This window comes from Ochotona curzoniae, unplaced genomic scaffold (genome assembly GCF_017591425.1).
Source record: "Ochotona curzoniae isolate NIBS_2020 unplaced genomic scaffold, NIBS_Ocur_1.0 contig_46, whole genome shotgun sequence".
Classification (NCBI taxonomy): domain Eukaryota; kingdom Metazoa; phylum Chordata; class Mammalia; order Lagomorpha; family Ochotonidae; genus Ochotona; species Ochotona curzoniae.
In genome coordinates this window covers 4,008,712-4,035,575 of record NW_024466340.1, presented here as the reverse complement: position 1 = coordinate 4,035,575, position 26,864 = coordinate 4,008,712, and the positions used below count along the sequence as shown (strand labels likewise).

At 60.7% G+C, this 26,864-nt stretch overlaps 1 protein-coding gene across 1 annotated transcript; it reads left to right on the top strand.

Moving 5' to 3' along the window:
- Positions 1–560: 560 nt before the first annotated feature.
- Positions 561–26,599, top strand: DTX1 (deltex E3 ubiquitin ligase 1). Its single transcript, XM_040986957.1, has 11 exons — positions 561–703; positions 883–1,116; positions 1,602–2,544; positions 15,912–16,617; positions 23,451–23,512; positions 23,711–23,872; positions 24,143–24,204; positions 24,348–24,506; positions 24,601–24,762; positions 24,847–24,936; positions 25,416–26,599. The coding sequence occupies exons 3-11, from the start codon at positions 2,286–2,288 to the stop codon at positions 25,638–25,640; spliced, it is 1,887 nt and encodes a 628-aa protein (XP_040842891.1). The 5' UTR covers positions 561–703; positions 883–1,116; positions 1,602–2,285; the 3' UTR covers positions 25,641–26,599.
- Positions 26,600–26,864: the final 265 nt, after the last annotated feature.

Here is a 26,864-nt window from a genome sequence, read left to right as displayed (position 1 = left end):
AGCGTGGGCCGCACTGGGCAGCCTCCCAAATGGCCTGCTGACCCCTGTGTGCGAGCCAGGCTGGAGGTATAAGGCATTCAGCCTTCATCTTCCTCATCTAAACACTCTCAGCCCCCCTCCACGGGGCGCGGGGGGGTGGGGAGGGCATCCGCCTCCCGGTGGACCAGTGATGTCCTGGGCTGCATCCAGCTTGCCTGAGGCAGGCCAGGCTGAGGAAGGAGCGACTGACTGCCCCCTTTAACGGCAAAGTCGCTGCAGGCTGCACCAGCCTGGCCTTCCGTTACTAACTGCACCTGCTGTGTGCAGGTAGCTGGGAACAAGAAGACGGAGGGTCTCTGGTCCCCTCCCCAGGCTGATAAACAGAATGTCCTTCCTGCCCCTCTCACCTGGAGCAGGTGGCTGCTTTGCAGGAAGTAGGTGCTGGCAGCAGAATCAGACCTAGGGCTGGGGCCGACCACTGCTCTCCTGCGCCGCCCTAGGCCTAGATTGGTCTCGGGGTCTCAGTCTCCCCCAGCTGTACATATCCGTCTCCGGGTCTCCTCCTCCGTTTGTTGGCCCCTTCAAACCTCCAGCGAGAGTGGGGCAAGCCAGGGAGGCCGCCCTAGAATGCTTTGAGATCTCTCCTCGGTTTGCTAGCCCTTATTCACTCACTCTGACATCCACCCAGCACCTACTGTGCGCGCCACACGACTCGGTCTAGCAGGTGAGCCCCGGGATGCCTGCTGGCATTCAGGCAGACGTGCTTGGGGGGCGGGGGATCCAGGGTGGACCCGGTCACGCATTTGGGGCGCCCCGGGACTCGCGTGTCGCCGCCGGCGACGCCAGGGCCGCGATCTGTCTCCTCCCCTTCCTCCTCCCCGCCCCCTCCCCTTCCCTCCCCAGCGCGGCCGCGGCCGCCTCGCTCGCTCCCTCCCGCGGGATCCCGGCGTGCGGCCGGCTCCTGCGTCCGTCTGTCCGTCCGTCGTCGCTCGGCCGATCGGAGGGGCAGGGTGTCCGCGAGTGGCGGTCGCGGGGCCCACGCAGGGACCGGGCGCGGAGGCGGGACGGCGGCCCCCTCCCACTCGGGGCCACAGGCGGCGGTGCAGACGCGCGGGCGGAGGAGCGGGCAGAGCAGAGGTGAGGCGAGGAGAGCGCGCACGCGGGTACCTCGCGACCCCACCCCCGGGACTTGCAGGGTGGGCTGGGCTGGGGGACCCGGGGCTGGGACCCCCACGCAGTGTGGCGGCAACCATCCCGCTCCTGCGTGATGAGACCCCCGAGGGGCGCTGGGCCGCGCCTGCAGCGCCGCGCACCCCGCGCACCCCGCATCTCTCGGACAGGATGGAGCCCCGGAAAAGGGGTGCACTCAGGGAGGGGCTGAGGAAGGGGCCTTGCAAGCGGGGAGTCCCTGGACCCCGCACTGTCCCCAACCCCGGCCTGGGTGGACGGGTGTGCGGGTGGCAGGCCTGGTCCCTAGGGGCCGCGGGTCAGGCGAAACCCCCCAGCAGTCCCCCCTGGCCGCCCCCCATCGGCTCCCCATTGTTCTCAGCCCGGCGATCTCCCGGGAAGGGGGAGGGGGCTGTGCGCGACTCTTAAAGGGCCCTCTCTCCCTCTCCTGGCAGGTCGAGAGCACGAGTGGGGTGGGGCGTGCCCACGGCCCCCGCCCCCCTCGGTCCCCTCGGCCCCCCGGCCAGCTCCGGAGTCGCAGCCGGGGACCGCCAGAGGAGGGTCTGTGCTGTGCCTTCCCACCGCATTCTGCGACCACCAGGCCTTCCGGGACACCAACACCACCGCCACCACCATCACCACCGCAGCCTCTGTGCAGAGGGGACCCAGGGGCAGGGACATCCCTACAGCAGGAGCCGTCGGGAAGGGGTGCACCAAGGCTGAAGCCAAAGCCAAGTCCAGGGGTCTGGGACGCTGTGCCAGCCCAGAGGGCTGCAGGCAGTGCAGGCTGGGACTGGCTTCCCAGGTGACAGGCCCTGCCTGGCTGGCTGGCTGGAGAGGACCAGAGAACGGCAAGACAAGAGGCCGGACCTAGCCAGGGGCGGCTACCACCACACAGCAATCTCGCCTGAGCCTGGGGGTGGGGGTGGACACAGCTTCTGCAGACCCCTGCCCCCTGTTGTGGGAAAGACACCTGCTGGTGGGCAGGCCAGGCCCTTATCTGAGACAGCCCTGCGGCTCCCGGCTCCTGACCGAGGCCTGTAGGCTGGGAGAGCAGTCCTCCTGCTCCTGACCCACAGACCCCACCCCAGGCTGCTGCAGCAGGAAGGGACCTGGGCCTTGGGGTGACGGCAGCAGCCATGTCACGGCCAGGCCAGGGCATGATGGTCCCAGTGTCCGGGCTGGGCTTCCCCCCACAGAATGTGGCTCGGGTGGTGGTGTGGGAGTGGCTAAATGAATACAGCCGCTGGCGTCCCTACACGGCCACCGTGTGCCACCACATCGAGAATGTGCTCAAGGAGGATGCCCGGGGCTCGGTGGTCCTGGGCCAGGTGGATGCCCAGCTGGTGCCCTACATCATCGACCTGCAGTCCATGCACCAGTTTCGCCAAGACACAGGTGAGCACACTCCCGCCCCAGCTCCCTCTTCCCAATATCCCCACCCCAGGTCGGGGCGGTGGGGAATGAAAGAAGGCAAGTCCAGCCAAAGCCCACTGGAGCCCTTGGTTCCAACGCTGCCTCTCAGATGGGTTGTAGGGCCTCAGGGCAGCCTGAGTCTCTAGGGAGACAGGGCAGCGTCCCTAGAAGAACTGTGCTCTGAACCCAGGAGAGTGCTGGCGCTCGGTTACCATAGAACTGGGGCCTCAGCTGCACTTTTCCCAGCAATCACAAACAGCATATCCTCCTGCTGTGTTCTGAGCCAGAGCGGTCCGTTTTATAGATGGAGAAACTGAGGCTTGTGGAAGCTGAGGGATTGGAACCCAGGAAGTGGTGGTGACAGGGTTGAGATGCAGAGCCAGAGCCCTTCGCTGAAGTCCTCAATGGGCTCCGAGGGTGGCAGGCTTTGGGGGCGCTGAGGCCCATGGTGACAGTGTTAGCAGCCGTGTCTGTGGTGTGTAAGTGGCCGTGATAGTGGAAGGGGTGGTGGTGTTGGCGACGACGGTGACACTGGGGCAGTCATTGGTGGCGGTGACATGGATGCCGATAGTGGTGGCAGAGTTGGAGTGATGGAAAGTGAGGCTGGCGGCCACGTGGTGGCAGGCCGTCTGTGTGTGGGTGTCGCTTGGTGGTGAGCACGAGGGTGGTGGCGATGGTGGTGTTGGTGGCAACGTCACAGATGACGGTGCAGATGAGAGCAACCAGACAGACTTGTCGCTCCTGCACCCTCACCCTTTGGGGCTGGATTCCGCTATTCCCTGTGCAGGTGTCCCTGGGGCTGGCCTGCTGGTTCCTGGGGTGAATGGGTGGGCCAAGAGGAGGAGGAGGGCCTGCCCCATGGGAGCTGATGTGTCCTTGGCACATGGACCATCAGCGCAAGTCCCTGGGGGCAGACCATGTGGAGGCATCCACAGGGAGCTAAGGGGGCTGGAGAGCAAAGCAGCACCTGACTGCCTTGGTGGAGGAAGAACCCTCCCCTCTGCTAACTAGAGCCACGCCCTCAGACCTGGGAGCTGCTGCTAAGTGTGACTCTTGAAACTTAGTTGCAATGAAGCAAAGTTAGAAGTTTCACTGGCCACGGTGGAGCTCCATGGCTCTGTGACTGCATGTGTCTTGCAGGACAGAGCAGTCCAGAATACTGCCAGTCAGTCTGCAGAAAGTTCTACCAGCCCGTGTCACCCTCCAACATTGCCTGGCACCTGCAGGGTCTTCACAGAGTACAAAAATCTAGTTGGGGCCCTCCCAAGCGGGTTCTTGATGGGACAGCTCTGTCCCTCGCTGTCCCCCTGACTCCAGGCCCTGGTCACAGTTGATGGCACTCCCACGCTCCACCATTTACAGAACCCCCTGCTCAGTGTCATATCCCACCCACCCAGACCCTCAAGTCTAACAGGAAGCTACATGGGGTCCTTGATGGAGGTGTCCCCCAAGGTGACGACTCCAGACACCCCGCTGTAGTTGTGGAGCTAGCTAACTTCTGACCTCATAGACTGTGGGCAGGACTGAGTATATCGGATGGACTGTCCAGGAGCCCTTGTGAAAGGGCAATCGAGGAAGGGAAGCGTGGCCAGAGATTTGTGGATGGAGCAGGGAGGAACCGGCGTTTCAGGCAATGGAAGCAGGCGGTGCAAAGGCTGTGGGGCGAGAAGGAACAGAACACATCAGAGGAGTCCATCATGTGGGAGGGCAAGGGGTAGGGGTGGGAGAGGGCAGGATGTGGTTGAGGCAAGCATCAGGTTCAAAAGTTTTTGGATCTGAACTTGAGAGGAGGAGCAGTCATCACCCAGGCCTCCAGAGGGTGTGGGATCCTGGCGGGGGAATGGTGAGGTGCTGGGCATGCCCGGCTCCAGGCTCTTTATGGAGGCAGAGACAGGGCCGGAGGCAGACAGGGCTGCGTTTTCTGCTGCTCTGGGGTTCCTGGCTAATGCTGACTAAGATTATCCAAATCGCAGCTGGTGACCCTCCTGGGTCCCCAAAAGCAGCGACAGTCCATCCCATAGCTACCACACCAGGAACCTCCCCTTGAATCCCCAGTTTCTCTGAATAGCATCCCCATTTTATAGTTCCTCCGTGCTGACTCCCCAGAAATACAGCTCCGGTCACTTCCCGGCCACCCCTCCTGCAGTTTCCCAGAGCTATTCACTCCACACCTGCCTGTGTTTGCAGGAAAAGGGAAAAAAAAATCCACTCATCGCTCTGCAGGCTGCTGGACACCTGCCAAGACCCCCCAGGCAGGGAGGCAGGTCTGGAGACCTACAGGGGCTGGCAGGAAGCCTGCTGGGCAAAGGGACAAGCTCCCGCTTCTCATGTCCAGAGGGGCCCTGTCGTCCTTGCTGTTAATGACCCAAGAAAGAGCAGGGCTGAGTCCCAAGTGCCCCCTCTGCATTGACCAGCCATGTGGGTGACTGTGGGTAGGTTCCCCTCCTCTCCTGAACTGTGGCATAGGCTAGGGCATGGTGACACTAGCGGAGCAATTGGATGGATGGAAAGAAGAGAGTCTGTTGTATTCCACAAATGAACTCAGCCCCTACCCTGTCCCTCACGCATGCTCACATCCTGGGTGTAGGAAAGAGAGGAGTTGGAGGTCCTTTGCCTGGAAAACCGACATAAAGCTGTAAAACCCAAAGCTCGTGCACTTACGTGGAAATGAGCCCAGCTACCACCTAGAGACTTCAGTGTTATCATTCCCCCAGAAGTTCGTTGAAGTGCAATGCCCTTTGGGAGGCAGGGTGGCCTGGCGTGGCCCAGGCTCTGCCCCTTGGGAGGCAGGGTGGCCTTGGCTCTGCCCTGGCAGCTGCTGCCTCTCTCTGTTGGGGTCAGATCGTGGCTATTTTAGGTTTTCAGATCATGAGTATTTTGGGGCTCCATCGCCTCTGCCGTTGGAGCGTGAAAGCTGCCCTAGACTATATGTAAACGACACACGTGACTTCGTGTTTCAGGGAAGCTAGTTGCTGCTGCGATTTGAATCGCTTATCATTTTGTGGCTCATAGGATCTTATTAGGTGTGAATGTGAGCACCAGACCTGGGCTGTGCGGGGAGCAGGCAGGCCCAGCTGGCTTTGGCCTAAGGGCTGTAGCTCTCTGACCTTCACTCTAACCTGCTGTTAGGCTGCCCGTGGGGTGAGACAACGCTGTTGCTACACAACAGCCCACATGGCATGCACACCCTTGGGGGCCGTGTGCCAACGTGCACAGGCATGTCCGTGTGTACACATGGCACCAACCTGCTTGCGCACGGCTGACACAGCGCCTTGTCCGAGAGCCTCACCTGCAGCCAGCAGAGGCGCACCCAGGTGTCAGGGTCCCAGGTGATTGGCCAGGCTCTTCTCTGTGGGACTGGTGTTTGTTCGGCAGCTGTCCTCTTCTTTCCAATGGGTTGTATTCCCCCAGCTCTGCACCGTGGAGGTCAGGGCCCCTCCGTATCCAAGCCAGAACCCTCAGTGTGGAGGCAGGGTGTCGCGACCCAGAGCCATACGACTTCCTTGTCCCAGCAGAAGGTCAGAGAGGAGGGCCAGGGCCTGGTGATGGGCGAGCGGTTCGCTCCATACTGCTAACATTCTCCCCAGGCACTGTGCTCAGCTGGCCCTGAAACTTTTATCACCTGCCTTGGTCTCCAGTCATCCCTTCCCCAGACAAACCAAGATCACCACAAATGGTCACTCCAAGGCTTGGCATGAGAGGTGGGGGGCACTCAGTGGGGCCAGCCACGGTGGGGAGGGTGTGGGGATGGCTCTCTGCCCCCGGAAGAGGCCATCACTTCCTCAGGAGCCACCTGCATCCCTTGCTGAGGGGGCAGAAGCCTGCAGGGCCTCACCCAGACCCTGTATTTTCCATCCAGCCCACGCAGCTGGACAGAATGGGTGGTTGGGGTGGGGGTGGAGGGGTTCAGCCACTTCCTGGCTGTTTGCAGATCCCTTGCTTGCCTGCTAAGGCTGGGAGCAAGGGAGGGGTCCCCACCTGACCGACATCCCCTATCTCCCTCTCCATCTGCTGCTGAGGGACTCGGGCCGGCCGCCTGCCCATTCTGCAGATGGGACAGCTGAGGCTGGGGGAGGCCAGGCTTGGAGACCATCTACAACTGCTGCGCCTTGAGCTTTAAGCAAAGCTGCGCCTGGTGCTGCCAAGCTGTTGGACTGGAGTGACAGGTGGCAGCTGGGCCCAGCATCTCCCAGGCTTATCCTCTGTCCCTGGGTAGCTCTGGCTCTGGTTAGCCCTGTTTCTTGCCTTTGGGGAAGAGTCCTTTCTGGGGACACTTAGGCTGTTGAGGCCAGGGTGCCACCACCAGAGTAAAAGGACTGCCAGATGGGAAACTTGAGGCCCAGAGAGGGTGGGTGACTTGCCCAAGGTCACCGAACCTGTGAGTTCTAAGCCAGAAACCAGGTCTCCGAGTAGGAGCAGGGATAGGAAATGAGGTGAGATGTGGTGCCAGGGCTGGGAGAATTCCTGTCTCCTTTTCCCTCCTGAGAGCTCTGCCGGGCTTGTTGTCAGGACCCACACTAAGACTTGTACTCCCAGGAGCTCTGGGGGCTCTGCCTGGGCCCTCTCCGAGCAGAGCCAGGTGAGCCCTTGGCCTGGGTCTGACCCCCTGGGGACACTTCATCCTGCAGTGAGAGCATCAGCAGGTGCAGCTCAGCTGAACATGAGCCTTTCTGGAGGCCAAGACCCTACTATGGATGATCCTCCACCCAGAGCCTGACCGTGCACCTCGGAGAGCCCCCTCCAAGACCAGGGGGGCTTACCACTGTTTTGACTGTGTGGGCTCTGGTGCCTGCTCCACATCAGCCCTTAGACTGGGTCACAGGACCACCAGAGGGGAAAGAATTCACCCACTGCAAACTACAGCATTGCAGAGGTGAGCCATAGCTCAGGGGACTTGCCTTTGAATGTCCCGGCTCCTGAGGCCAGCCAACAGACCAGCTGTGTGACCACAGATGAGCCCCTATACCCCCCTGGGCGTGCATTTCTGCCGCTACAATGTGGGGAGAAGCCTGTGCCTTCCAGGGAGGGTCATCCTGAGGGTGAAGCAAGGCTGCTGGGCACTGCTATGCTGCCCCAAGACCCCCGGAAGAAGCAGGGGGAACTCAAATGATTCCCTGTAGAAGCCTGGAGTGCTTTGGGTTGAAGGGGCAGTCCAGTGCAGGTGCCTGCCCGATGCTAGTAAACAGGTGGATGGGGAGGACGCAGTAGCAGTGTACAGAGGAGGTGGGTGAGGTAACAGTGGGACAGGGGAAAAGGAGGCCTCTTGGAGCACAACAGGCCAGGCTGCCAGCTGCTACCCTTTAGCAGCCAGGCCCCTGGGGACCTGGGCCAGGCTGCAGGACCAGCCTTGGCTCTGGGAGGCCCAAGCAGGAGCAGGTGGGGCAGGAACTGCTAAGGCAGGCACCTCCTCAGCTCTGCCTGGACTCACTTCACCCTAGCCAGGAAAAGTGGGTCCCAAACTTGGAGTCAGGGCTGTAAGGTGTGCGGACGGGGCCACTTCCGGACAATCCCCCCTCCCCTCCCTGCTGTGCCAGGTCCCAGCTGCCGCAGTACCTTGGACAGAGCAGCCAAGCCACCTGCCCACACGTGGCGGGGCTAGAGTGAGAGGGCGTATATCCCCCTCCTCCTCCTCCTCTTTCTTCCTGCTCTGCCTTCTGCTTTTGCCCATCCCCCGGGCTCTTCTCCCCAAGGGATGACAAGTAATAGTGCTACAGAGGGGAGTCGGGGTAGAAAGAGAAGGGTGAGGAGGTGGTGTGAGGTGAGGTGAGCTCAGAGACAAGGAAGGGCCCCATAAAGGGGGCTGACCCTGAGCAGGAAGGCGCCATGGAGGTGGGAGGGCTGTGATGAGGGCGAAGGAGGTGAGAAGGAGTGAAGTGGGAAGGGTGCTGTGCTGATAGAGGAGACACGGGAGAGGCAGGGGCCTGGATGGAAGGAGACTGGGACTTTCTTGCGGAGATGGATGGGTGCCTCAACTTACGGAACTGTGCAGGGGGCAGTGCAAGGTGAAGAGAAGGTGGAGGGAGTGAGGGGGACTGTCAGATGAGATTGGAGCGGGGACAGTGGGTCAGAACTGTCACCGTGGAGGTGCCCAGTCAGGTGACGGGCAAGGGGCTCCTCAGTGTGGGGTTGCCAGGGCCTTCTGTGGCTCCCACTCCTCCCTCTGGGTTAGCCAGTCTCTAGGACACCCACCAGACCCCTACACAGCAAGCACCCTCATTGCCCATCCAGCTCTTTGTGGCTGACATCTGAGGACATGGGACCCTAAAATCTGGGATCGGCTGCCTCAGGGAGTCTTGTGGGGGAAGGTCAGACTCACTGGGACTGTGGGGGTGGGACAGGGAGTGGGGCAGTCTCCCTGAATCTCAGCGTCTCCACCTGGAACAGAGACCTCCGTTACCCCCTCCCCGCCCCACCGGGGCTACACTCCTCTGCATGGGGTTGTCTGTGTTCATTCATTCCATCGGGATTTAATGAGCACCTACTGTGTATGGGCCCTAGGAATGCCACAAGAAACAGAACAGCCACCACACCCTGTCCCTAAGCGTCCCCATTTTGGTGGGGGGTGCTGGCTATGACCTAGGTGGCCAGGCACCAAAGGGTCGGGGGGAGGAGGTGCTGTTTCTGACCCGGGGACCCCAGGAGCTGCCAGGATGGGGGCTTGCAGCCGGGCTCAGCTCCTCACCCGCCCTGAGAGCCTGCCCCTGGAGTCCCTCCAGGATGCCACCTCCGCTCCCAAACAGCAGTGGCAGGCCGGTGACAGGGTGCAGGAGGAAGCTTGGCGCCAGGCCCTGGAGCTGAGCAGTCAGAGGAGGCTGCTGGACGGGGCTGCCAGCAGCCGCCGCTGCCGCCGCCGCCGCGAGGCCACCCCCTCCTGGTGACAGCTTCGTCCCTCTCCTTTTGATTGGAGGTAACACCCACCAGGAGAAGTCACGCCATGCTGGGCCCTTCGTCCAGCTTCCCGAGTCCTAGGGAGTGAGGGGTCAGCCACCTGGTGCCGTGGCAAGGACAGTAGGAGGTTTGAGTTCAAGATTCACCTGCCAGGTGATTTGGGTTTCCCCAGGGACACAGGGACTACAAGTGCAGATGCCAGCAGGGCCTGGGCAGCAGACTGTGTGTGTGTGTGTCTGTATGCCCGTGCGTGGGTGTATCTGCGTGTCTCACTGCTTGTGTATGTCTCTGTGTGTCAGTCTGAAAGTGCCTGGTATGCAGTTGGTGCTTAGCAAGTCCCTGAAGGCACGAACGGGGCTCACGTGACTGCACTCTGCCTCCTATTGCCAGGGAGGCCCGGCCTGGAGCCACAACACCTTGGCGTATTTTGCCATTTTGGAAATGCAGACTGACACAAGTCTAACTCAATGTTTAACTATTGCATCCTACTTTTAAAAATTATAAATGGCACGTGGGTCAGAGTGCAGCCATACCTGCCGTGGCGTGCAAGCTTCAATCCTGCCATGTGTTGCATGGACTTCAAGCACACATGCACATACCTCCCCTTTCTCCCGTCTGCAAAGAAATGCCAAAATCAGAAACGAGCTCAGCCTTAGCCACGGGGGTCGGGGTGAGGAGGAGGCCTTCCAGCACTGGGGGGACACGGGAGTATAAACTCATGTCTGCGTGCCCTGGAGACTGCTGCCCAAAAGAAGTGTCATGACCAGGCTCCGGTCTGAGAAAGGCACCCTGGTGTGGTACATGGGGTGCAAAGGATGGGAACCAGGAGGGAAGCCCCACAATGGTTTAGGTGAGCAGGATTGATGTTGCCTAGAGTGGGAGCCGTGGAAGCCTGGGTCCCCATGGAGGCTTTGCAACTTGGTGCTCGTGTGACTTTTGGCAAGGCACCCCCCTTCTCTGTGCCTCACTCAGCCCTTGTGTGAGACACGATGCTTTGGGGGTTGGCATTCGTGAGCACTCGGAACAGCGCCTGGCACGCAACGGGCCTTCTGCGGGCTTATCCATGACTGTTGTCAGGTGCATTCCACAGACAAGGCTTCATTCCAGAGCCTGTCTGTCCCTCCTGGTCCCTCCCTTCTGTCTCCTGCTCCTGGCTGAGGCTGCTGTACCCATGCATCCGATTCCACCTGGGAAGTCCTCCACCCCCAGACGGTCCAGCTTCCAACTGCCGCGAGGGTGAGGCTGCGTGGTACACTGCTCAGCCTTCCCCAGATAGTGGCCCCAACCTGGCTGCCAGCAGCCCCTGGGGGAAGCTGGTTTGCCCCACCCCCGGCAGAAACCGCTACCGGCCCTGGCTTAGCTCAACGAGTCCCCGGGGAGAGTTTGGAGGGAAACCGAACACTGTGGGATTATTGATCGCGCGGCGCCAGGCCAGAGGAAGCCTGGATCCCCGGGCCGGGCTAGGCCAGCACCCCTGCTGGCCTTCCGTGCCATTCTTCCAACCCCACAGTGTAAGGCTCGACTCACACGAATGCCCATCCCGGGGCTGCCATGAGTATGCGCAGGAGACATTCACACAGCAGCAGGCACCGTGGATGAGCTTACTGCACCTGGGGTCACTGTGAGAGGGGAAGAGTCTGGAGAGAAGGCAGCTGCTCCTCCCCCAAGACCTCTGAGGGTGCAGTCTGGGGCTTTGAACTTCAGCTGTGCTGCTTGCGCACCTGTGTGCCTCAGTTTCCCCCCTCTGGAACATGGATTCAGGCAAGCAGAGCAATGAGTGAAGCATCGGCAGCCCAAGCCAGGCAGCTTTGGGTCTGGGCTGCAGCTGATCCACTTAAGTCACGGATAACTGTGGATGCGTTCGTGATTTCTCTCGGCCCTCGCCTCTCCTTCCTCCCCTCTCACAAGGGTTAATGCTGTCCCTGAGGGCGAGGGAGGGTGGCATGTGTGAGGATTACGTGAATTCCCTTCAGCTGGGGAAGGGGCTAGAATGTCCAGCATTACTGTAGGGATGCAGGAGAATTCTGCCCGGTGCCCTTACTCCCTTGGGGTGGAGCATCCAAGCGGTGCCATGGGTAACTCCCACCCCAGCCCAATCACAGGACTCCCCCACCTGACAGGATGTCCCGTGACCTCCTCCCAGAATCCTCCTTCCCGTCAGGGCCTGGTGTCCCTACGCTGAGATCACTTCCGTCCGGAGGTCACCCCCAAAGGGAGGGAGGGAAATGGGAGCGTTGTGCTCAGTGTTGGCCTGGACCAGGAGGACTGCTTCGGGTCGGGCTGTGTGTGGGCAGGGAGGAGGCTCCCTTCCCCACAGGGAATTCTCTGCCGTCTGGGGTCACCTCCCGGCTAAAGGCAAACCCTTCGATCCAGGAGGGCCTGGGGCTTCCTTGATGAGCTGAGTAGACCTCTGCCCTCGGCCTCTCAGGTTCCTTGTCTGTAGAACGGGAACCATTCCAGCAGTGGAAGGGAGCACGAGGCAAGTGCAGAGCATGGTTCTTGGTACAGTTGGTACTCAGCTAGCGACAGGTGTCAGGGGGTTAGCTGTGCTGCCGCAGCTGCCTTGGCCGGCTTCCACCTGCCCAGCTTCTCCCCTCCCCAGCCCTCTGAGACTCTGCTGCTACCTAACGATTGGCTGGGCCTCTTGGTCCCTCGTCCTCTTTCCTCCTCTGCGTCTATAACTACAACTTTCCTGAGTCTGCCTCGTGTCTCCCCTCCTCCAAACAACCTCCCAAATCTGGGGCTGCAGAGCAGCAGCAGCTATAAACACAGGCCCCAGAGTGCGTGCACTTGACCCTGGCTCCTCCCGGCCGTGCCACACAGACCCTCGTGGTCACCGAGACAGCATAGCCAGCCCTGCCCCTGGGCCACCAGCCCGAGGACCTGGCCGACTCACAAGCTGTCCCCGCTCTTAGGCCCATTGTTCTGCATGCAAATCTAGGCCAAGGCCACTGCGGAGGACAAGGAGCGGTTTGACTGCTGCGGCCTTGGAAATCTCGAGATGGAAGTCCAGGCGGGTCACTACAGAACTAGCTGTGGTGCCCTTACCCCTGGCTGGTCCCTGGCCAGCCCAGGGCTGGAGAGGTAGATGGACAGGCAGGCAGCAGTGGGCGCACTGCGGGGTGCGAAGCACAGTGGGGGTTGGCAGCTGCCCTAATTACAGCTGCTCTCCAGGCTCCAATCGCACTTCTAAAGGGCTCCAGGGACTCCGCCTTTAATAACTACCAGTAAACAGGCAGGAGAATCAATACCTGGTAAATAGAACCCTGGAGATGGGGCAGACGCCCAGGGCAGGCTGGCACCGCCCAGCTCCCAGAGTCCTTTGCTGCAGCACTGGCAGATACCCACCTTGGAAGCCCCTGACCCTCCCTGCACTCAAAGCCCAACCCCCGATGCTGCTGCTCCAGCTCCCTGCCTCCTCAGGAACAAGCCCTCCTCTCCCCACCCCCCGCCCCATTTTCCGGCACCCCAGCAGGCCAAGTGGGTTGCCCGTCTCAGCTGCAGATGCTTCCCTATGCCAGGCTTTGTTACTTGTGCTGGAAACACGGTTCTTGTCCTCCCAGAAATCATTGGCCAGTACGGGAAGAGAAAAAAACTGGGTCCTGGAGCAGTAGTGCCAGGGTGGGCGTGCAGCAGAGCTGCAGGAGATGGGTGGTAGAGGGTCTTGAATGATGAATAGGAGTTTACCCAGTGTGCCTGGGCTGGGCAGGGGGACCGTGGGTGACGTGTGGTGTTCCTAGACTAAAGCTTCTCTGACTCTGTCTTTCAGGATGATTTCAAGGCAGTTATTAACACTCCCATTTTACAGACAAAGACACTGAGGCAGTGGGAGGCAGGATTTGTACAAAGATCCCTTGCCACCACGAGGCTCGCCTCCAGGAGCACAGTGAGCAAATAAGGCAGGTTCCTATGGCCTCCCTTCCTGGGAAGGGTCCCATGTGCAGGTGCCCTGGGCTTTGGTTCCTTCCCCTGTGGACCTGGGGAAATGAGAGCTTGGGTAAGGGAGTCCAGCGTGGGGAGGCAGCCCAGGAGCCAAGGTTTTCCCTGTAACCCCTGCACACCAGGAAGGAAATCAATGCATGCACACTTAATTGAAAATGCTGGACCCAGCACCAAGGCGCCTTCCCACCTCCCATTTGTGATTGGCTAGAACAGCATGGGGACCCAGGGACCTGACTGAGGTGCCAGCCGGCCAAGTCCACCCTCTTGCCCACTTTACCTGCCTCTCCCTTAGCAACCGTGACTCCTCTGTGCCTCAGTTTCCCAAGCACACAGAGCTGGGCAGTTGGCAGAGGTAGTCTGTACACAGAGAACAAGCTCTGTCCATGCCTGAGTAGTGCCACCAGTAAGGGACTGTCAGAGCAGAGTCTGTGGACAGGAAGAAGCAGCCTGACTGGTGGGGGGATGGGGAGAGGGGGTGCTTGGAAGGCCCCCTGCTGCAGTTTTCTGGGCCAGGCACCCCAAGAAGAGGCACAGACACCTACCACTCACCGTGTAGAGAGGACCTACTGTGTGCAGGCACCAGGGATGTAAAGCAGCCCGTGGGCTGCCAGCCCAGCAGAAGGAGACAGAGGGCATGCAGCAATGTTACCTTCAAGGCCCACTGAGTGCCAGGGAGGACCTTGAGCAAGGCAGGAGGGCAGTGAGAGACCCAGGTGAGAGCGTGCAGGAATGGCCGGGCCCCTCGCAGCCTGGGAGTGCAAAAGCACAGGGGCAGGGCAGCATCTGAGGACTGGCGGGGGGCAGGGGTGGTTGTTGGGCAGGTGAGAGGTCATGGAGAGAGATAGGGGTAGACAGCCAGGGGCTTGGAGGCTCCCACCGAGGACTTTGGGTCAGCTCCCAGTGAGGGCTCTGGGGAAAGCGGTGGCTGGTTTGGATCTGAGTTGTCCTGAGCAGGATTCCTCCTGCTGCTTCTCCATGGTTGGGTGGAAAGAAGGCCAACCTCACTTGGGACGGAGGCCTGGGGAGGCTGCTTGGCCTCGCAAACAGCCAAGAAGCCCCAGAGTGTGCAGCCTCGGCAGGTGTGTGCAGCGAAGCCAACAGCAGGTTCTGCTCCAGCTGCAAGGCCGCCCCTAAGCAACAGCTAGAAACTGACAATCCTGCAGCCTGAGGCTTGACGTCTGTGCCGCCCAGAGTTCCCAAGGGACTGATGTGTAGCGATGCGTTGGCAAGCTTGGGACCCTGGCTGGGGAGTAAAGTGGATCACATGTGATCCGAGGAGAGCTCCAAGGAGAGGCAGAGCTGTGAAGGAGCAACAGCTGCCCAGAGGGGGTCGATGCTAGAACTAATGATTCCATCATTTGTTCAACGACCGACTCCCAAGTCCTGGTTGTGTGCAGGTGCTGGGGACAGAGCAGGGGGAACCACAGTCCCAGGTCTGGGGCTTCTGTGTTCTTGAGGGGGACATCAGAGCACAGGGCAAATAGATGTGGTGTAAGGGAACTCAGAGAAAGGAGGGACCATAGGAGTGTAGAGAGCATGTGCATACGTGAAGGTATTTGTGTATTTTGTGTTGGGTATGTATTGTATGTGCTTGTGTGTGTAGTATGTGTGTTGTGCATATGTCTGTGAATGTGCACATGTGGGCAAGTTTGTATTATGTGTAAGCATGCATGTGAGTATCTGTGTGTGTTCATACGCACTCTCAGGAGCCAGGGATGCACATTTCTTTGTGGATCTCTGTCCACTGATTCACTCCCCAAGTGGCCACAATGATCAGAGCTGAGCCAATCCGAAGCCAGGAGCCAGGAGCTTCTTCCGGGTCTCCCACACAGGTGCAGAGTCCCACGGCTTTGGGCCATTCTCCTCTGCTTTCCCAGGCCACAAGCAGGGAGCTGGATGGAAAGTGGAGTAGCTGACGTATTCCTGGGCGAGTTCACCGTACTCTGCAGCGCCACAGCCACCGGCGCCCCTATGGGATGCTGGCACTTTTAACGGGAGGATTTAGCCATTGAGTCTTTGTGCTGAGCTGGAGAGGTTTCTAAGTAGGGATGATGGAAAATGAAGGAGGGATGATGAATGAATGAAGGAGGAATGGTGAGTGAATGAAGCGTGGCTGAGCTGCACAGAGCACCTGCAGGTGTGAAGGGATGAAGTCTTTATGAACGTGGGAACCAAGGCAGGAAGAAGTGGATAAACTTGCAAGAAAACTTTTGGATGAAAACACGAACCGGTGCTCAAAGGAACAAAGTCAAATGGCCAGGGCCAAGATGAGTGCGAACCAGCGGAGGCAGAAAGAGCTGCGACTGCAGGGTCTCCACCAGCCTTGGCCCCTGTTGACCCCTGCCCGCATCCCACCCCCTAGCCTGACCTTTCACTTTCCCGGCGCGCCCAGAACGGCCAGGCCCTGCCGACTCTTCCCCTCCCACGTGTGTGCAGTCCCCGGCCCACCTCTGCCCGCTCCCTGGTGTGCACAGACCTGGACCAGCCCTACACTGATGCCCTCTTCCCGCCCCCCGCAGGCACCATGCGTCCGGTGCGACGCAACTTCTACGATCCGTCGTCGGCGCCGGGCAAGGGGATCGTGTGGGAGTGGGAGAACGACAGTGGCGCGTGGACGGCCTACGACATGGACATCTGCGTTACCATCCAGAACGCCTACGAGAAGCAGCACCCGTGGCTCGACCTCTCCTCGCTCGGCTTCTGCTACCTCATCTACTTCAATAGCATGTCACAGATGAACCGCCAGACGCGCCGCCGCCGCCGCCTGCGCCGCCGGCTGGACCTCGCCTACCCGCTCACGGTCGGCTCCATCCCCAAGTCGCAGTCGTGGCCCGTGGGCGCCAACTCGGGCCAGCCCTGTTCGTGTCAGCAGTGCCTGCTGGTTAACAGCACGCGCGCCGCCTCCAACGCCATCCTGGCCTCTCAGCGCCGCAAGGCGACCCCTGCGCCCGCGCCCGCGCCCCCGCCGCCGCTGCCGCCACCACCGCCGCCGCCTCCTGGAGGACCTCCGGGCACGCTCGCCGTGCGCCCCAGTGCCACCTTCGCCGGCGCCGCGCTCTGGGCCGCGCCCGCCACCGGTCCCCCTGAGCCCACACCGCCTCCCACGGGACCCCCGAGGAGCCCAAGTGCCCCCAGCGGCGCGCCGGTCCCGGGACAGAACAACCTCAACCGGCCCGGGCCCCAGCGTTCCACAGGCGTGAGCGCACGCGCCTCCATCCCGCCGGGGTAAGATGGGAGCTCCAGGGTAGAGGGAGGATAGGTTGGGGTCGCTGGCAGCCAGGACCCAGCCCAGGATTGGGGGAGCCAAGACCTGCAGCAATGCACAATCCTTGCCCAGGCCTGTGCACCAGGCATCCCCTAAAGGCCTTGACATTCACTTATGTCCATTCTTGACCCAGAGGGGAGGGCAAATCGCTCCCCCTGGATGCCACCAGGTCCACAGGACAGTGAGGCACGTCTTGCTTATTATCAGTTCTCAAATTCCATCTGTGTCATCTACCCCCAAACTAGTCTGTGTGCCCCATACTACAGAAGGGTTAACTGAGGCTGGGAAAGTGGTGGTGCCTTCCCTGGGGACAGACGGAGACCTGGGACTCTAGGTCCACTGTACCTGCTCTGAGTGGGGTGGCATCCTGTAGTGACTAGCTAGAACAGGCACTGCCCTGCTGGACATGCCACTTCCTCCATGGGCTGCTCCTGAAAGACCGCTGTCCTTTGCGCTTTCGCCCTGTTCCTGGTGTGACCTGGAGTGGTGGCTGTTGACCCGTAGCCCTGCTCTTCTTTGAACCAGAGTGGGTCCACCAGGAATTTCTCCCATGAGTTGACTTTCCCGGTGAGATTCCATGAAGAAAGGTTTGCAGTAGGGAAACCTTGAGTGAAGGGGTCCCCAGGCCCCAGGGCAGGGACTGGAGCTAGGCTGCCTGGAGAGCCTGACTTGCTGGGGGCCATTCCCCCAGCGGTGACATCTGAAACAGGTCTGTCTCCTCTCCCGAGCCTGAGTCTGTGCAATGGGGACGGGGCAGCAGTTCAGCTGCGTCCTCAGTTCTCCTGTTGTTGTCCAGGAGGAAGGACTGTTGGGAGTAGGGGCGGCGGGGGGAGGCAGCTGGAATGTTCCAGCCACCTGCTGGCCTCACCCTTCCTTTCCGCCCCCCCGTGTGGTCAGCCTCCCAGAGGATTGAGCCACCGTGGGGACAGAGATGACCGCAGCTTCAGCCTCGGACAGCTCCAAATTCCAGCGCAAAAGAAGACCCGCAGAGGCCTCAGGGAAAGCCCCAGTCAGAGCCCCTTGCAGACAGCAGCCTGGCTCCTCTGCCCTATTCCAAAAGGGGCTGGGGGACCAGGGTGACAAGAGGAGGGGCTTTGGAGGGTATGGGCAAAGCTGGGAGATCTAGAGAGCTTTCTAGGGGTAGTAATGTGATACCCCCACCACACAGTGGGCAGGAACCAGCAGGTAGTAGCCAGCATTTAATCTATACAGTGAAATGATGAGGACAGAGCAGGCTAGGGTAATGGGTTAGGTTAGAGCGGGTGTGTTAGGACAGGGTGGGATGGGAGAGAAGGGGAGGGGAAGGGAGGGTTTAAGATGGGATGGGATAGAATGGCATGGAATAGAACAGAACAGGACAGAATAAGCATAAAGGTAAGGGTTGTGCTGAACAGACTGCCAGGTGAAGTGACTTACTGAGGGATTACCCTCCTTCTGTGCTGTTTAAAAGGACCCTGGCCCCAGATCCGCCCCCAACCCCCGCCTACCCCTGCCCTGTGTCCGCTGGAACCTACTGTCCCTGTGTCCCTACTCTGGCACCTGCTCCTGCTGTGTAATCCCAGCTGAGCCCATGGGCCTCTCTGGTCTGTGCAATACCTGCACCCTGGCTCCCACCCCCTGCTAGCAAACATGCAGGGTGGTGCCAACCCAGCAGGTGCCAAGGAGGCGTCATTTGCCTTCTGCCTTCTCTGCTCCTTGAGGGGCCTAGGATTTGCTCCTCTTGCCAATGGTTTGTGCCTGGGCTCTTTGATTTGTAAACTTGCCCCCCGCATTCAGAGGTTTACCCTTGGCCTGTGTCCCGTGCCCCACTTGCCGGGTTCTTAACTTTGGTGGTGGCGTGTGCTCATCTGCTTGTTAAGAATCGATCCCTGCTTTGGGAACAGATCCTGGGTGGCAGGCAGTGTTCAGGGCCCTAGGGACACAGTGACTGCAGAAGGGCTGGTCTCTGCCCCCTAGGAGCTCACGTCTGGTGGGAGACAAAGAAGTGATTCCAGAGCATGGCAAGGAATCGCAGCTGCAATAGGGGAAAACTCCAAAAGAGGAATAAATATAAGCCATCAGAAGGAGAAAAACAAAACACACACACAAAAAAAAAACTGTTTTGGTTTTGTCTGAAAGGCAGATTTTATTACAGAGAGGAGAGACAGAGAGAAAGAGGCCATAGCAGGGAGCTGACTTGGAATCGGACCAGTCGGGATTTGAACTCATGTCCAGATGGGATGCTAGTGCTGCAGGTGGAGGTGTAGCATGCTGTGCCACAATGCTGGCCCCCACAGTGAGTAATTTTTTTTTTTTTTTTTACATGAAGAGGTCAGGAAAAGCCTTGCTGACAAGGTAAGGTTGAGCCAAGCTAAAAAGAGGTGAGACGCGAGCCTGGCAGGGAGCTGGGGCACCTTCATCCCAGAGGAGAGCCCACAGGTGCAAAGGCCGTGGGGCAGGACTGGGTTGGTTGTGTTATCGCCAGCCAGTGTGACTCCAGAGGAAGTCAGAAAAAAAGCAGGTCAGCTCACACACCAGGGGCCTCCTCGAAGGTTGCAGGCTGCAGCCGGGAGGGCTCTGGTGTCTGGAGGTGTGAGAGGGGAGCGGCTGCAAGGACACTGGAGCAGCTGCTGTGCCCACTTGCCAACTGCAGGGGCGAATGCTGGTGCGGCTTCTGTGCCCCCTTGCCCTCAGGGACTGCAGCAGCACAGGGCAGGAGGTGGGCAGCTGGGGGGCCCCTCCTCCCCAGGCAGCTGTTGAACTTCACACCATGCTCTGTCTTGAAAGAGCTCACAGGCTCTCTTGCCTGTTAGCAGCTGAATGTGGAAGACACACAAGGGCCCCTCCCTGTCCCCCTGAGGCCTGGGGCCTGCCCACCCTCCCCCCTCTTCTGCACCACAGGGTCAGACCAAACATACCCTCCCTCCAACCCCCAAGCACTTCCTGCCCAGCTCCCTGGGAGGCCAAACCACACACTGCAGAGCACGTGGCCATGGCCTCCCCAGGCCGTGGGAACCAAGCCCTGCCCTGCCCTGCTCCCCAGCCCTCCTGTCTGCTACCTGGGCTCCCCCAGGCTGGGCAGAGCCCCGGGACTCCCCATCCCCCACTGAGAAATCCAAACCCCAGATGCCAACCACTGCTTCTAACCCCTCTCTGGGAGGTGCAGCTCCGGTCCTGGACACCTCAGAGGCTTGGATGGCAAATGGGGGCAGGGTGTGGTGCTGGAGCCAGGAAGGGCGGAGAGCGAGGTTCCAACAGCCTCGTGTCCTGGGGTCTGGCTTGCTGTTGATGTGTCCTGTGGCAGGCTCTGCAGAGGGGACTTGGCCCAGGCTGGAGGAGGGGTGCAGGTGGCCGGAGCCGGCCCAGCCCCCACCTCCCAGGAGCCTCTAGGAGGAGCGTGGGGGCCCCAAAACACCCTCCAACTTCTGCCACCCGGTGCAGGACATTTTCACTTTCTGCGCCCTCATCGCCAGCCTGGGCTCCAAGTCAGCTCTCCAGGGCTGCCCGTGGGGGGCTGTTGGATCAGTGCCAGGTCTCTTGAGAGGGGGGTCAGAATTCAATCCAGAGACCTGGAAGCTGGCCTCAGAGGCTGTGACAAGGCATGGGCCTGGGCAGGGGCTAGGAGAGGAGGGCCACGGAAGCTAGAGGCAGGCAAAGGGCTGGATGCTGACCCAGCCAGCCGGAGGGCAGCCCTGGACCCTCAGATGAGTTTGGGGTGGCCAGAGTAGGCACAGCCCCTGATGAGCGTGCCCAGGACTGGACCAGCTCCAGGACCCAAAGTAAAGGCTCTAGGCTTCTGGAGGACACAGAGGTTGGCCCCCCTGCCTGATGTGGAGGTCACCATGGCCTGTGACTCAGAAATTCCAGGACCCTGTGGTTATCAACTGCAGCACTAACTGGCTGAGTGACCTCCATGATGTCACTTCCTCCCTCTCTGGGTTCCATCATCTGCTACGTCAGTGGCAGACAGACGTCATCTCAGAACTCTCTCTGCCATAGTGACAGTAAGGTCCCTGAGCTCTGTGTTGGGGGTGATTGTAAAGCTGTCCCGTGGCTGGGCGGTAGGGAGACCTACGACTGATTGGTCATGTCTGCCATAGACAGCAGAGAGGCAGTGGACTTGACATCCTTGCCCAACCTTGTATGTAGATGTGCCTCTGTTTCTTAGGACCCCCTAAGTGACCAGGGTGCCAGTAACCCCATTTCTTATCTGTCTCATATCAGATGTTGTGTGGCTGTGGAGTCGAGGCACCCATATACCCACTTGTACAGAAGCCCACAGTCTGATGACGGAGGCAGGCAGGTGGACACGGCCTGTGACCTAGAGAACACTGGGCTGCCTGGCTTGGGGAAGTCGCTTGCGGTAGCTCAGGCCTCCGGGACTCAGATCCCTGAGTATGCGCTGGGAGGGACAGTGTGAGCAGACTCAGAACAGGCAGGTGAAGGCACTCAGATGAGAGCAGGGAACAGTGTACGGAACAGCAGCTGTAACAGAACCTCCCTGCCCACCCTGTGGACACTGTGGACATCAGGTCCTGCAGGGCAGGGGTGGAGTGGGAAGCAGTTCCGCGGCTCTCTCCCAGGAGCTTCCTGGGGAGACCGGACTTGGGCGGGCACCGCTTCCCGCCTTGGCCTCTTGGCCGTGGTGAGAGAATCAGTTCCAGTGGAGCGGTCTGCAGCACCTCACACCAGCACTGCTGTCATGAGCTGGACCTGAGCGCTGCCGGGGAATTGCTGCCAGTTCTCCCTTGGCACGCCCACCTTAGGACGAGTGTCGAGTGTCGGCCAGGACCTCCCAGGACGGGGGCTGCCGAGCGCGTCTGTCCAAGACACCTGCTTCCAGCTCCTTTCTGTGTGTGCCATGGGGCGGGGAGGAGCCTAAGCCTGTGGTCATAGGGCATCTACCCACAGCATCCTACACGATCCTCCCTCCTCTTCCTCCCACTTTCCCCTCCCCTCCACCTCCCCCCTCCCTCTGCACCCCTCCCCCCATGCTGAATACCTGCAGTTAACACGGGGTGGCTAAGCATGGTCTCTATCTGGGTGGCATTTGCACAAGACCTGAGTACCTTCATTCAGGATCTGGGGGGGAAGAGGGAAGGAAGCTCCCCAAGGTCATCTCATCCCTGAGAAGATGGAGGAGGAGCTAGGAAATGAGGGAGGGATGGACCAGACTGCCTGGAGCCATTCTTGCTTGAGGACTTTCCATGGCAGGTGACCCATGCTACTAAGTAGATTAAAGGACAAACACAGGGGCATCCGTCAGATCTCCCATCCAAGGCTGTTGGAGTAGAGACCTGAGCTGGAGGAGAAGGTGAGCCTTGGTAGGAGGGAAGAGCATCCTGAGGCTGGATCAGCAGGTGCACAGGCCCTGGGTAGGGAAGAGCAGGGATGCAGGGCAACTGGAGCAGAGTGGACAGGGCAGGGTGACTGCACAGGACGGTGGCTGGGCAGGGGCCAAAGCAGGGTGGGAGTGACGGGGCATGGGATACAGGATCAGGCAGTGCATCAGGGAAACCAGCCTGGCGGGGGCGGGGGAGGGAACCACACCTGACTTCCGAGGGGACCTGGAGGATCCCTTACCAGGCTGGGCCCGAGAAAGCAGGGTGAGGGGTGAAAGCTGCCCTGCTTCCGGGAGGCCCTGCGGCCAGGAGGATGTTCTCAGCCACTCCGAGGAAACGGCCCAGCCCACATCAAAAGGGGCCCTGGGCAGCTCTCACGCTCGGCGCCGTGGGAACTCTGCTCCCCAGCCTTCTCGCAGGGGCCTGCAGATGGAGAGACGGTGGGCCTCTCAGGACTGTCCCCAGCTCGCCAGTGGGCGAGAAGCATACAGAGACTTAGATTGGTAGAGGTTGCCTGAGAGCTGGTTGAGGATTCAGCCTGAGCGTGTTGTGATGGATTAGTGATGTCTAGCATGGTAAGAGGACAGTAAAGGCATGCCAGGCGCTGTGCAGAGAGTCCCACGGAGAAAGAAGGATTGAAGTTTTATTTTTTTTAAAGGGAGTGGGTGAAGGAGACCAAGGCCTTTGTGTGTCTGCACTAGAGGCATTTGAGGAAGCAGAGTGGGATGGGGCTGGGGACACTCCCTCCCCACCCCGCCAGGAGGGCCCAGGAGGATTGCAGCAGCCCCAGGAACAGAGCTGAATGCCACCCCCACCTGCCAGGAGCAGGATGCTCAGGCACCTGCGATCCCTTGCACTTGACCTGCTGCCCCCGGATCTCAGGAGACCCAGTGCACCTGCTTCCTCAGGCCTGTGATCAGATGGCTCTGGGCCGCCCAGGACCTCTCCCAGTGTCTGCTCCCCCTCGTCAGGATGTGGAGGGCTCTCTGCTGTGTGCCTGTGTCTGCCATGGGTGGGGAGGGTGGTGTTTGCATGTATGTGTCATGTGCTGCTGGTTTGCGTGTCTGTGGGCCTTTCTCCCGCTGTGATTACCGGGGTACATGGTGTATCTACAGATGTGCACGGCTTCATCACAGGAACTAATAGGAAAAACTCCAGTGTTGGGGTGAGGGGAGCCCCAGGTGCAGGACGCATCAGAGCCCTTAGTGAGTTTAGGGGGGCGGTGAGGCTATGAAAGGGGGCAGCCAGGTGTCTTCTAACCTTTCTGTTCCCAGCGCCTTCCTTCCCAGGACTACAGACTTGGGGAGAGCCCAGACCAGCATCATCCGTAGAAGTTGGGGTTCAGGCACTGGGGAGGGGGGCACAGAGCGGGATGGGATGGGAGTCGGGGTGGTAGCTCCAGGTGATAGGCACCGGAGATCCGGTCTTGCCAGGGTCCCCTGGTGCAGCTGCGGCCTCTGCCCTTCCCGCAGGGTCCCCGCGCTCCCGGTGAAGAATCTGAACGGTACCGGGCCGGTCCACCCGGCCCTAGCAGGTGAGGCCCCGACCATCAGCCCCGAGGTTCCACCCCGGGAGACCCTGGAAGGCGGACCCGTGGAGGGTGGGCGGGGCCAGGTCCTCTTCCCCTGGGTGCAGGGAAGTCAGATATCCACACCCCAATCGGCCTGGTGGGTGGGATGGCGGGGTCCCAGCGGTTCGGCACCCCGTAACGGCTCGCGCGCGCGCGTCGCAGGCATGACCGGGATCCTGCTGTGCGCCGCGGGGCTGCCCGTGTGCCTGACGCGCGCGCCCAAGCCCATCCTGCACCCGCCGCCCGTGAGCAAGAGCGACGTGAAGCCAGTGCCTGGCGTGCCCGGAGTGTGCCGCAAGACCAAGAAAAAGCACCTCAAGAAGAGTAGGGCACGCGCGCAGACCCCGGCCCCTCCCCCGACTCCTGCATGCGCACTTGCCATCCTTTCTTCCCTCTCCCGCCTTCGATGGCTCCTCCCCCTCTCAGCAGGGCCAGCCTCTCAGACCTGGAACCTCACCCCTCCCCCAGTAAACCACGCCCCCCTTGGCACCTAACAACCCTTCCTGAAGCCCGCTAACCCTTGACCCCGCCCTGTGCCAAGCTGGGCGCGCGGGAGAGGGGACGACGCCCTCAAGCCCCACCATGTCCCCGCAGGTAAGAACCCAGAGGACGTGGTTCGGCGATACATGCAGAAGGTCAAGAACCCACCTGATGAGGTGAGCCCAAGGCAGGGGCGGCCCCTCATCTCAGGGCCTCAGAGTCCCTTGCACTCTGCTGTGGCCTTCCCCGGTGACTGGCAGTTGGCATCACCTAAGCGTCACTCCTAGTTCCAAGTTTCCTTCCCCTGACACCCCCACAGGACTGCACCATCTGTATGGAGCGACTGGTCACAGCTTCGGGCTACGAGGGTGTGCTCCGGCACAAGGGCGTGCGGCCGGAGCTGGTGGGCCGTCTGGGCCGCTGTGGCCACATGTACCACCTGCTGTGCCTAGTGGCCATGTACTCCAACGGCAACAAGGTGTGCCTAGGGCAGAGGGGACCAGAGATGCAGGGAGTTGGGGCTGGGGCGGATCCCCTGGGTGCTCATGGCCACTGCCACCCCTGCCACCCAGGATGGCAGCTTGCAGTGTCCCACGTGCAAGGCCATCTACGGTGAGAAGACGGGCACGCAGCCTCCGGGGAAGATGGAGTTCCACCTCATCCCCCACTCGCTGCCAGGCTTTGCGGACACTCAGACCATCCGAATCGTCTATGACATCCCCACGGGCATCCAGGTGAGCGTCCCCGCCCGCACCCACTCCCACCCTTGTCCGGGGGCTGAGACCCTGCTGCCACTCCCCACCCCTGCTCACCCACAGGGCCCCGAGCACCCCAACCCGGGTAAGAAGTTCACCGCCAGAGGTTTCCCACGCCACTGCTACCTACCCAACAACGAGAAGGGGCGCAAGGTGAGTGCCTGGCCAGGAGGGTGTGGCAATCAGACACAGATAGGTACAGCCTGGGCCCCAGGCCCTCTCAGCCCCAGGTCTCTGCCTTTCCCTACGGCAGTGAGCACATGGGCTGGGACCCCCATCTCCCGTCCCAAGCCCCCAAGCCGGAGTCTTGCTCCTGGCCCCTCCCTGATACAGACTGGCAGTGCTGAGCCCCACCCTGTGGACCATCTGTTCCTCCTTTCTGGGATCCGAGGGGAGGCCAGATGCTCCTGTGGAAGCTATACCAGTGGGTGGGGGCCCTTTCTTCATCCCCTAAGACACAGGTGGACACCCTGGGTGGGGAAGGCTTTGATTGACAGGGGCCAGGAGACAAGGAAGGGGAGGGAAGTGGCCCCGAGGAGTGGGCTTAGTCTGTGCTAGCTGAGTCAGGAAGGGTCAGAGCGCCCCTGGGGCTCCCCACACACCTCCCAGCATCCCTGCCCACCTGCCCGCAGGTGCTGCGGCTGCTCATCACGGCCTGGGAGCGTAGACTTATCTTCACCATCGGCACATCCAACACCACGGGCGAGTCGGACACCGTGGTGTGGAACGAGATCCACCACAAGACGGAATTTGGCTCCAACCTCACGGGCCACGGCTACCCCGACGCCAGCTACCTGGACAACGTGCTGGCCGAGCTCACGGCCCAGGGTGTCTCCGAGGCAGTGGCCAAAGCCTGAGGCTCCCCCACCCCAGCCCACGCGGCTGGCTGCTTGCCTTCCCTTCTGCTTTTGCCCCTGGCCTGGCACATGGCACACACCTGCCTCCCCGCGCCAGGGCGTGTCCTGGTAGCCCTGGCTCAGGGTTGGGGCGGAGCCTGCAGAAGGGGCGGGAACACTCCCAGGCAGTCAGACCAGGCTCTCCAGCTCCAATGGGGGCTGCAGAGAGAGAGTTTCAGAAACCACAGTGACCTCCCCCCAGGAAGATGGCACCCCACGCCCTCACATACATACATACATACATACACACACGTCCTGCTGAACACACGCACGCACACCCACGTGCCTCTACCAACCCCCGTGCAGGGGGAGAAGAGACGGGAAGTTCTCCCCGCGATTCTCATCTGTGTAGGGACAGTGCTCCTGGGATGCTGTGCGCACAAGACCAGCTCAAGCACCTGGGGCACATTGGGTCTTGGGGAGCCCAGCCCAGTACCCCTCCCATGGCTTCACCCACTGATGTGCTGACAGCTACAAGTCCTGAGCAGGCTGACAGGCGAGTGGGCCAGAGGGGTCTCCTGTGTCTCTCCCCCCTCCCTCCTTCCCACGGCCATTTCCAGGCCTGTGTCTGTCCCAGGTAAGGGTACCTGCTCTGCTCCTCATCCCACCCTGTCACTCAGCGTTCCCCAGCGTGGAGATCCAAAGGCTACAGCTTCTGCGGGGACTGGAAAGGGGAGGGGGAGTGTTCGCTTAGGAGCCCAAAGCAAACAATCAGCTTCCCTCTCCTTGGGAGTGGACAGTGGAGTGCTGATGTCTCCAGCCAACCAGGGGCCTGTTGCCCCAGCAACTCACCAGCTCCGCCTCTGTTGATTGGCTGTCTCTTCTGTGGCAATCAGCCAGGATTTAAAGGGACGCCAGCCACTGCTCTTTGGAAAACCCAGCAGTCCCATTGTGACTGGGGGAATAAATGGTCTTTCTCCTGCTCACCCTGTCTTGTCCTAGCCGGGTGTGTGTGTTGGGGGAAGGAGGTGGTGCTGCTCGCGGGAGGTCCCCAGTCTGTACCGCCCACCTAGGAAGGATGGCTTGGAAGAGAAGGGCGGCCCTGGGCTCCGGAATTGGAGGAAGTGTAAGGAGGTAGGCGTGGCTCTGTCCTGGTCCTCAGCATTGCAGATGCACCAGCCAGCAGCGCTGGGACTCGGGCCGGAGGTCTCCCGGAGAACAGGCACTGTGATTGTTTCATAGGGA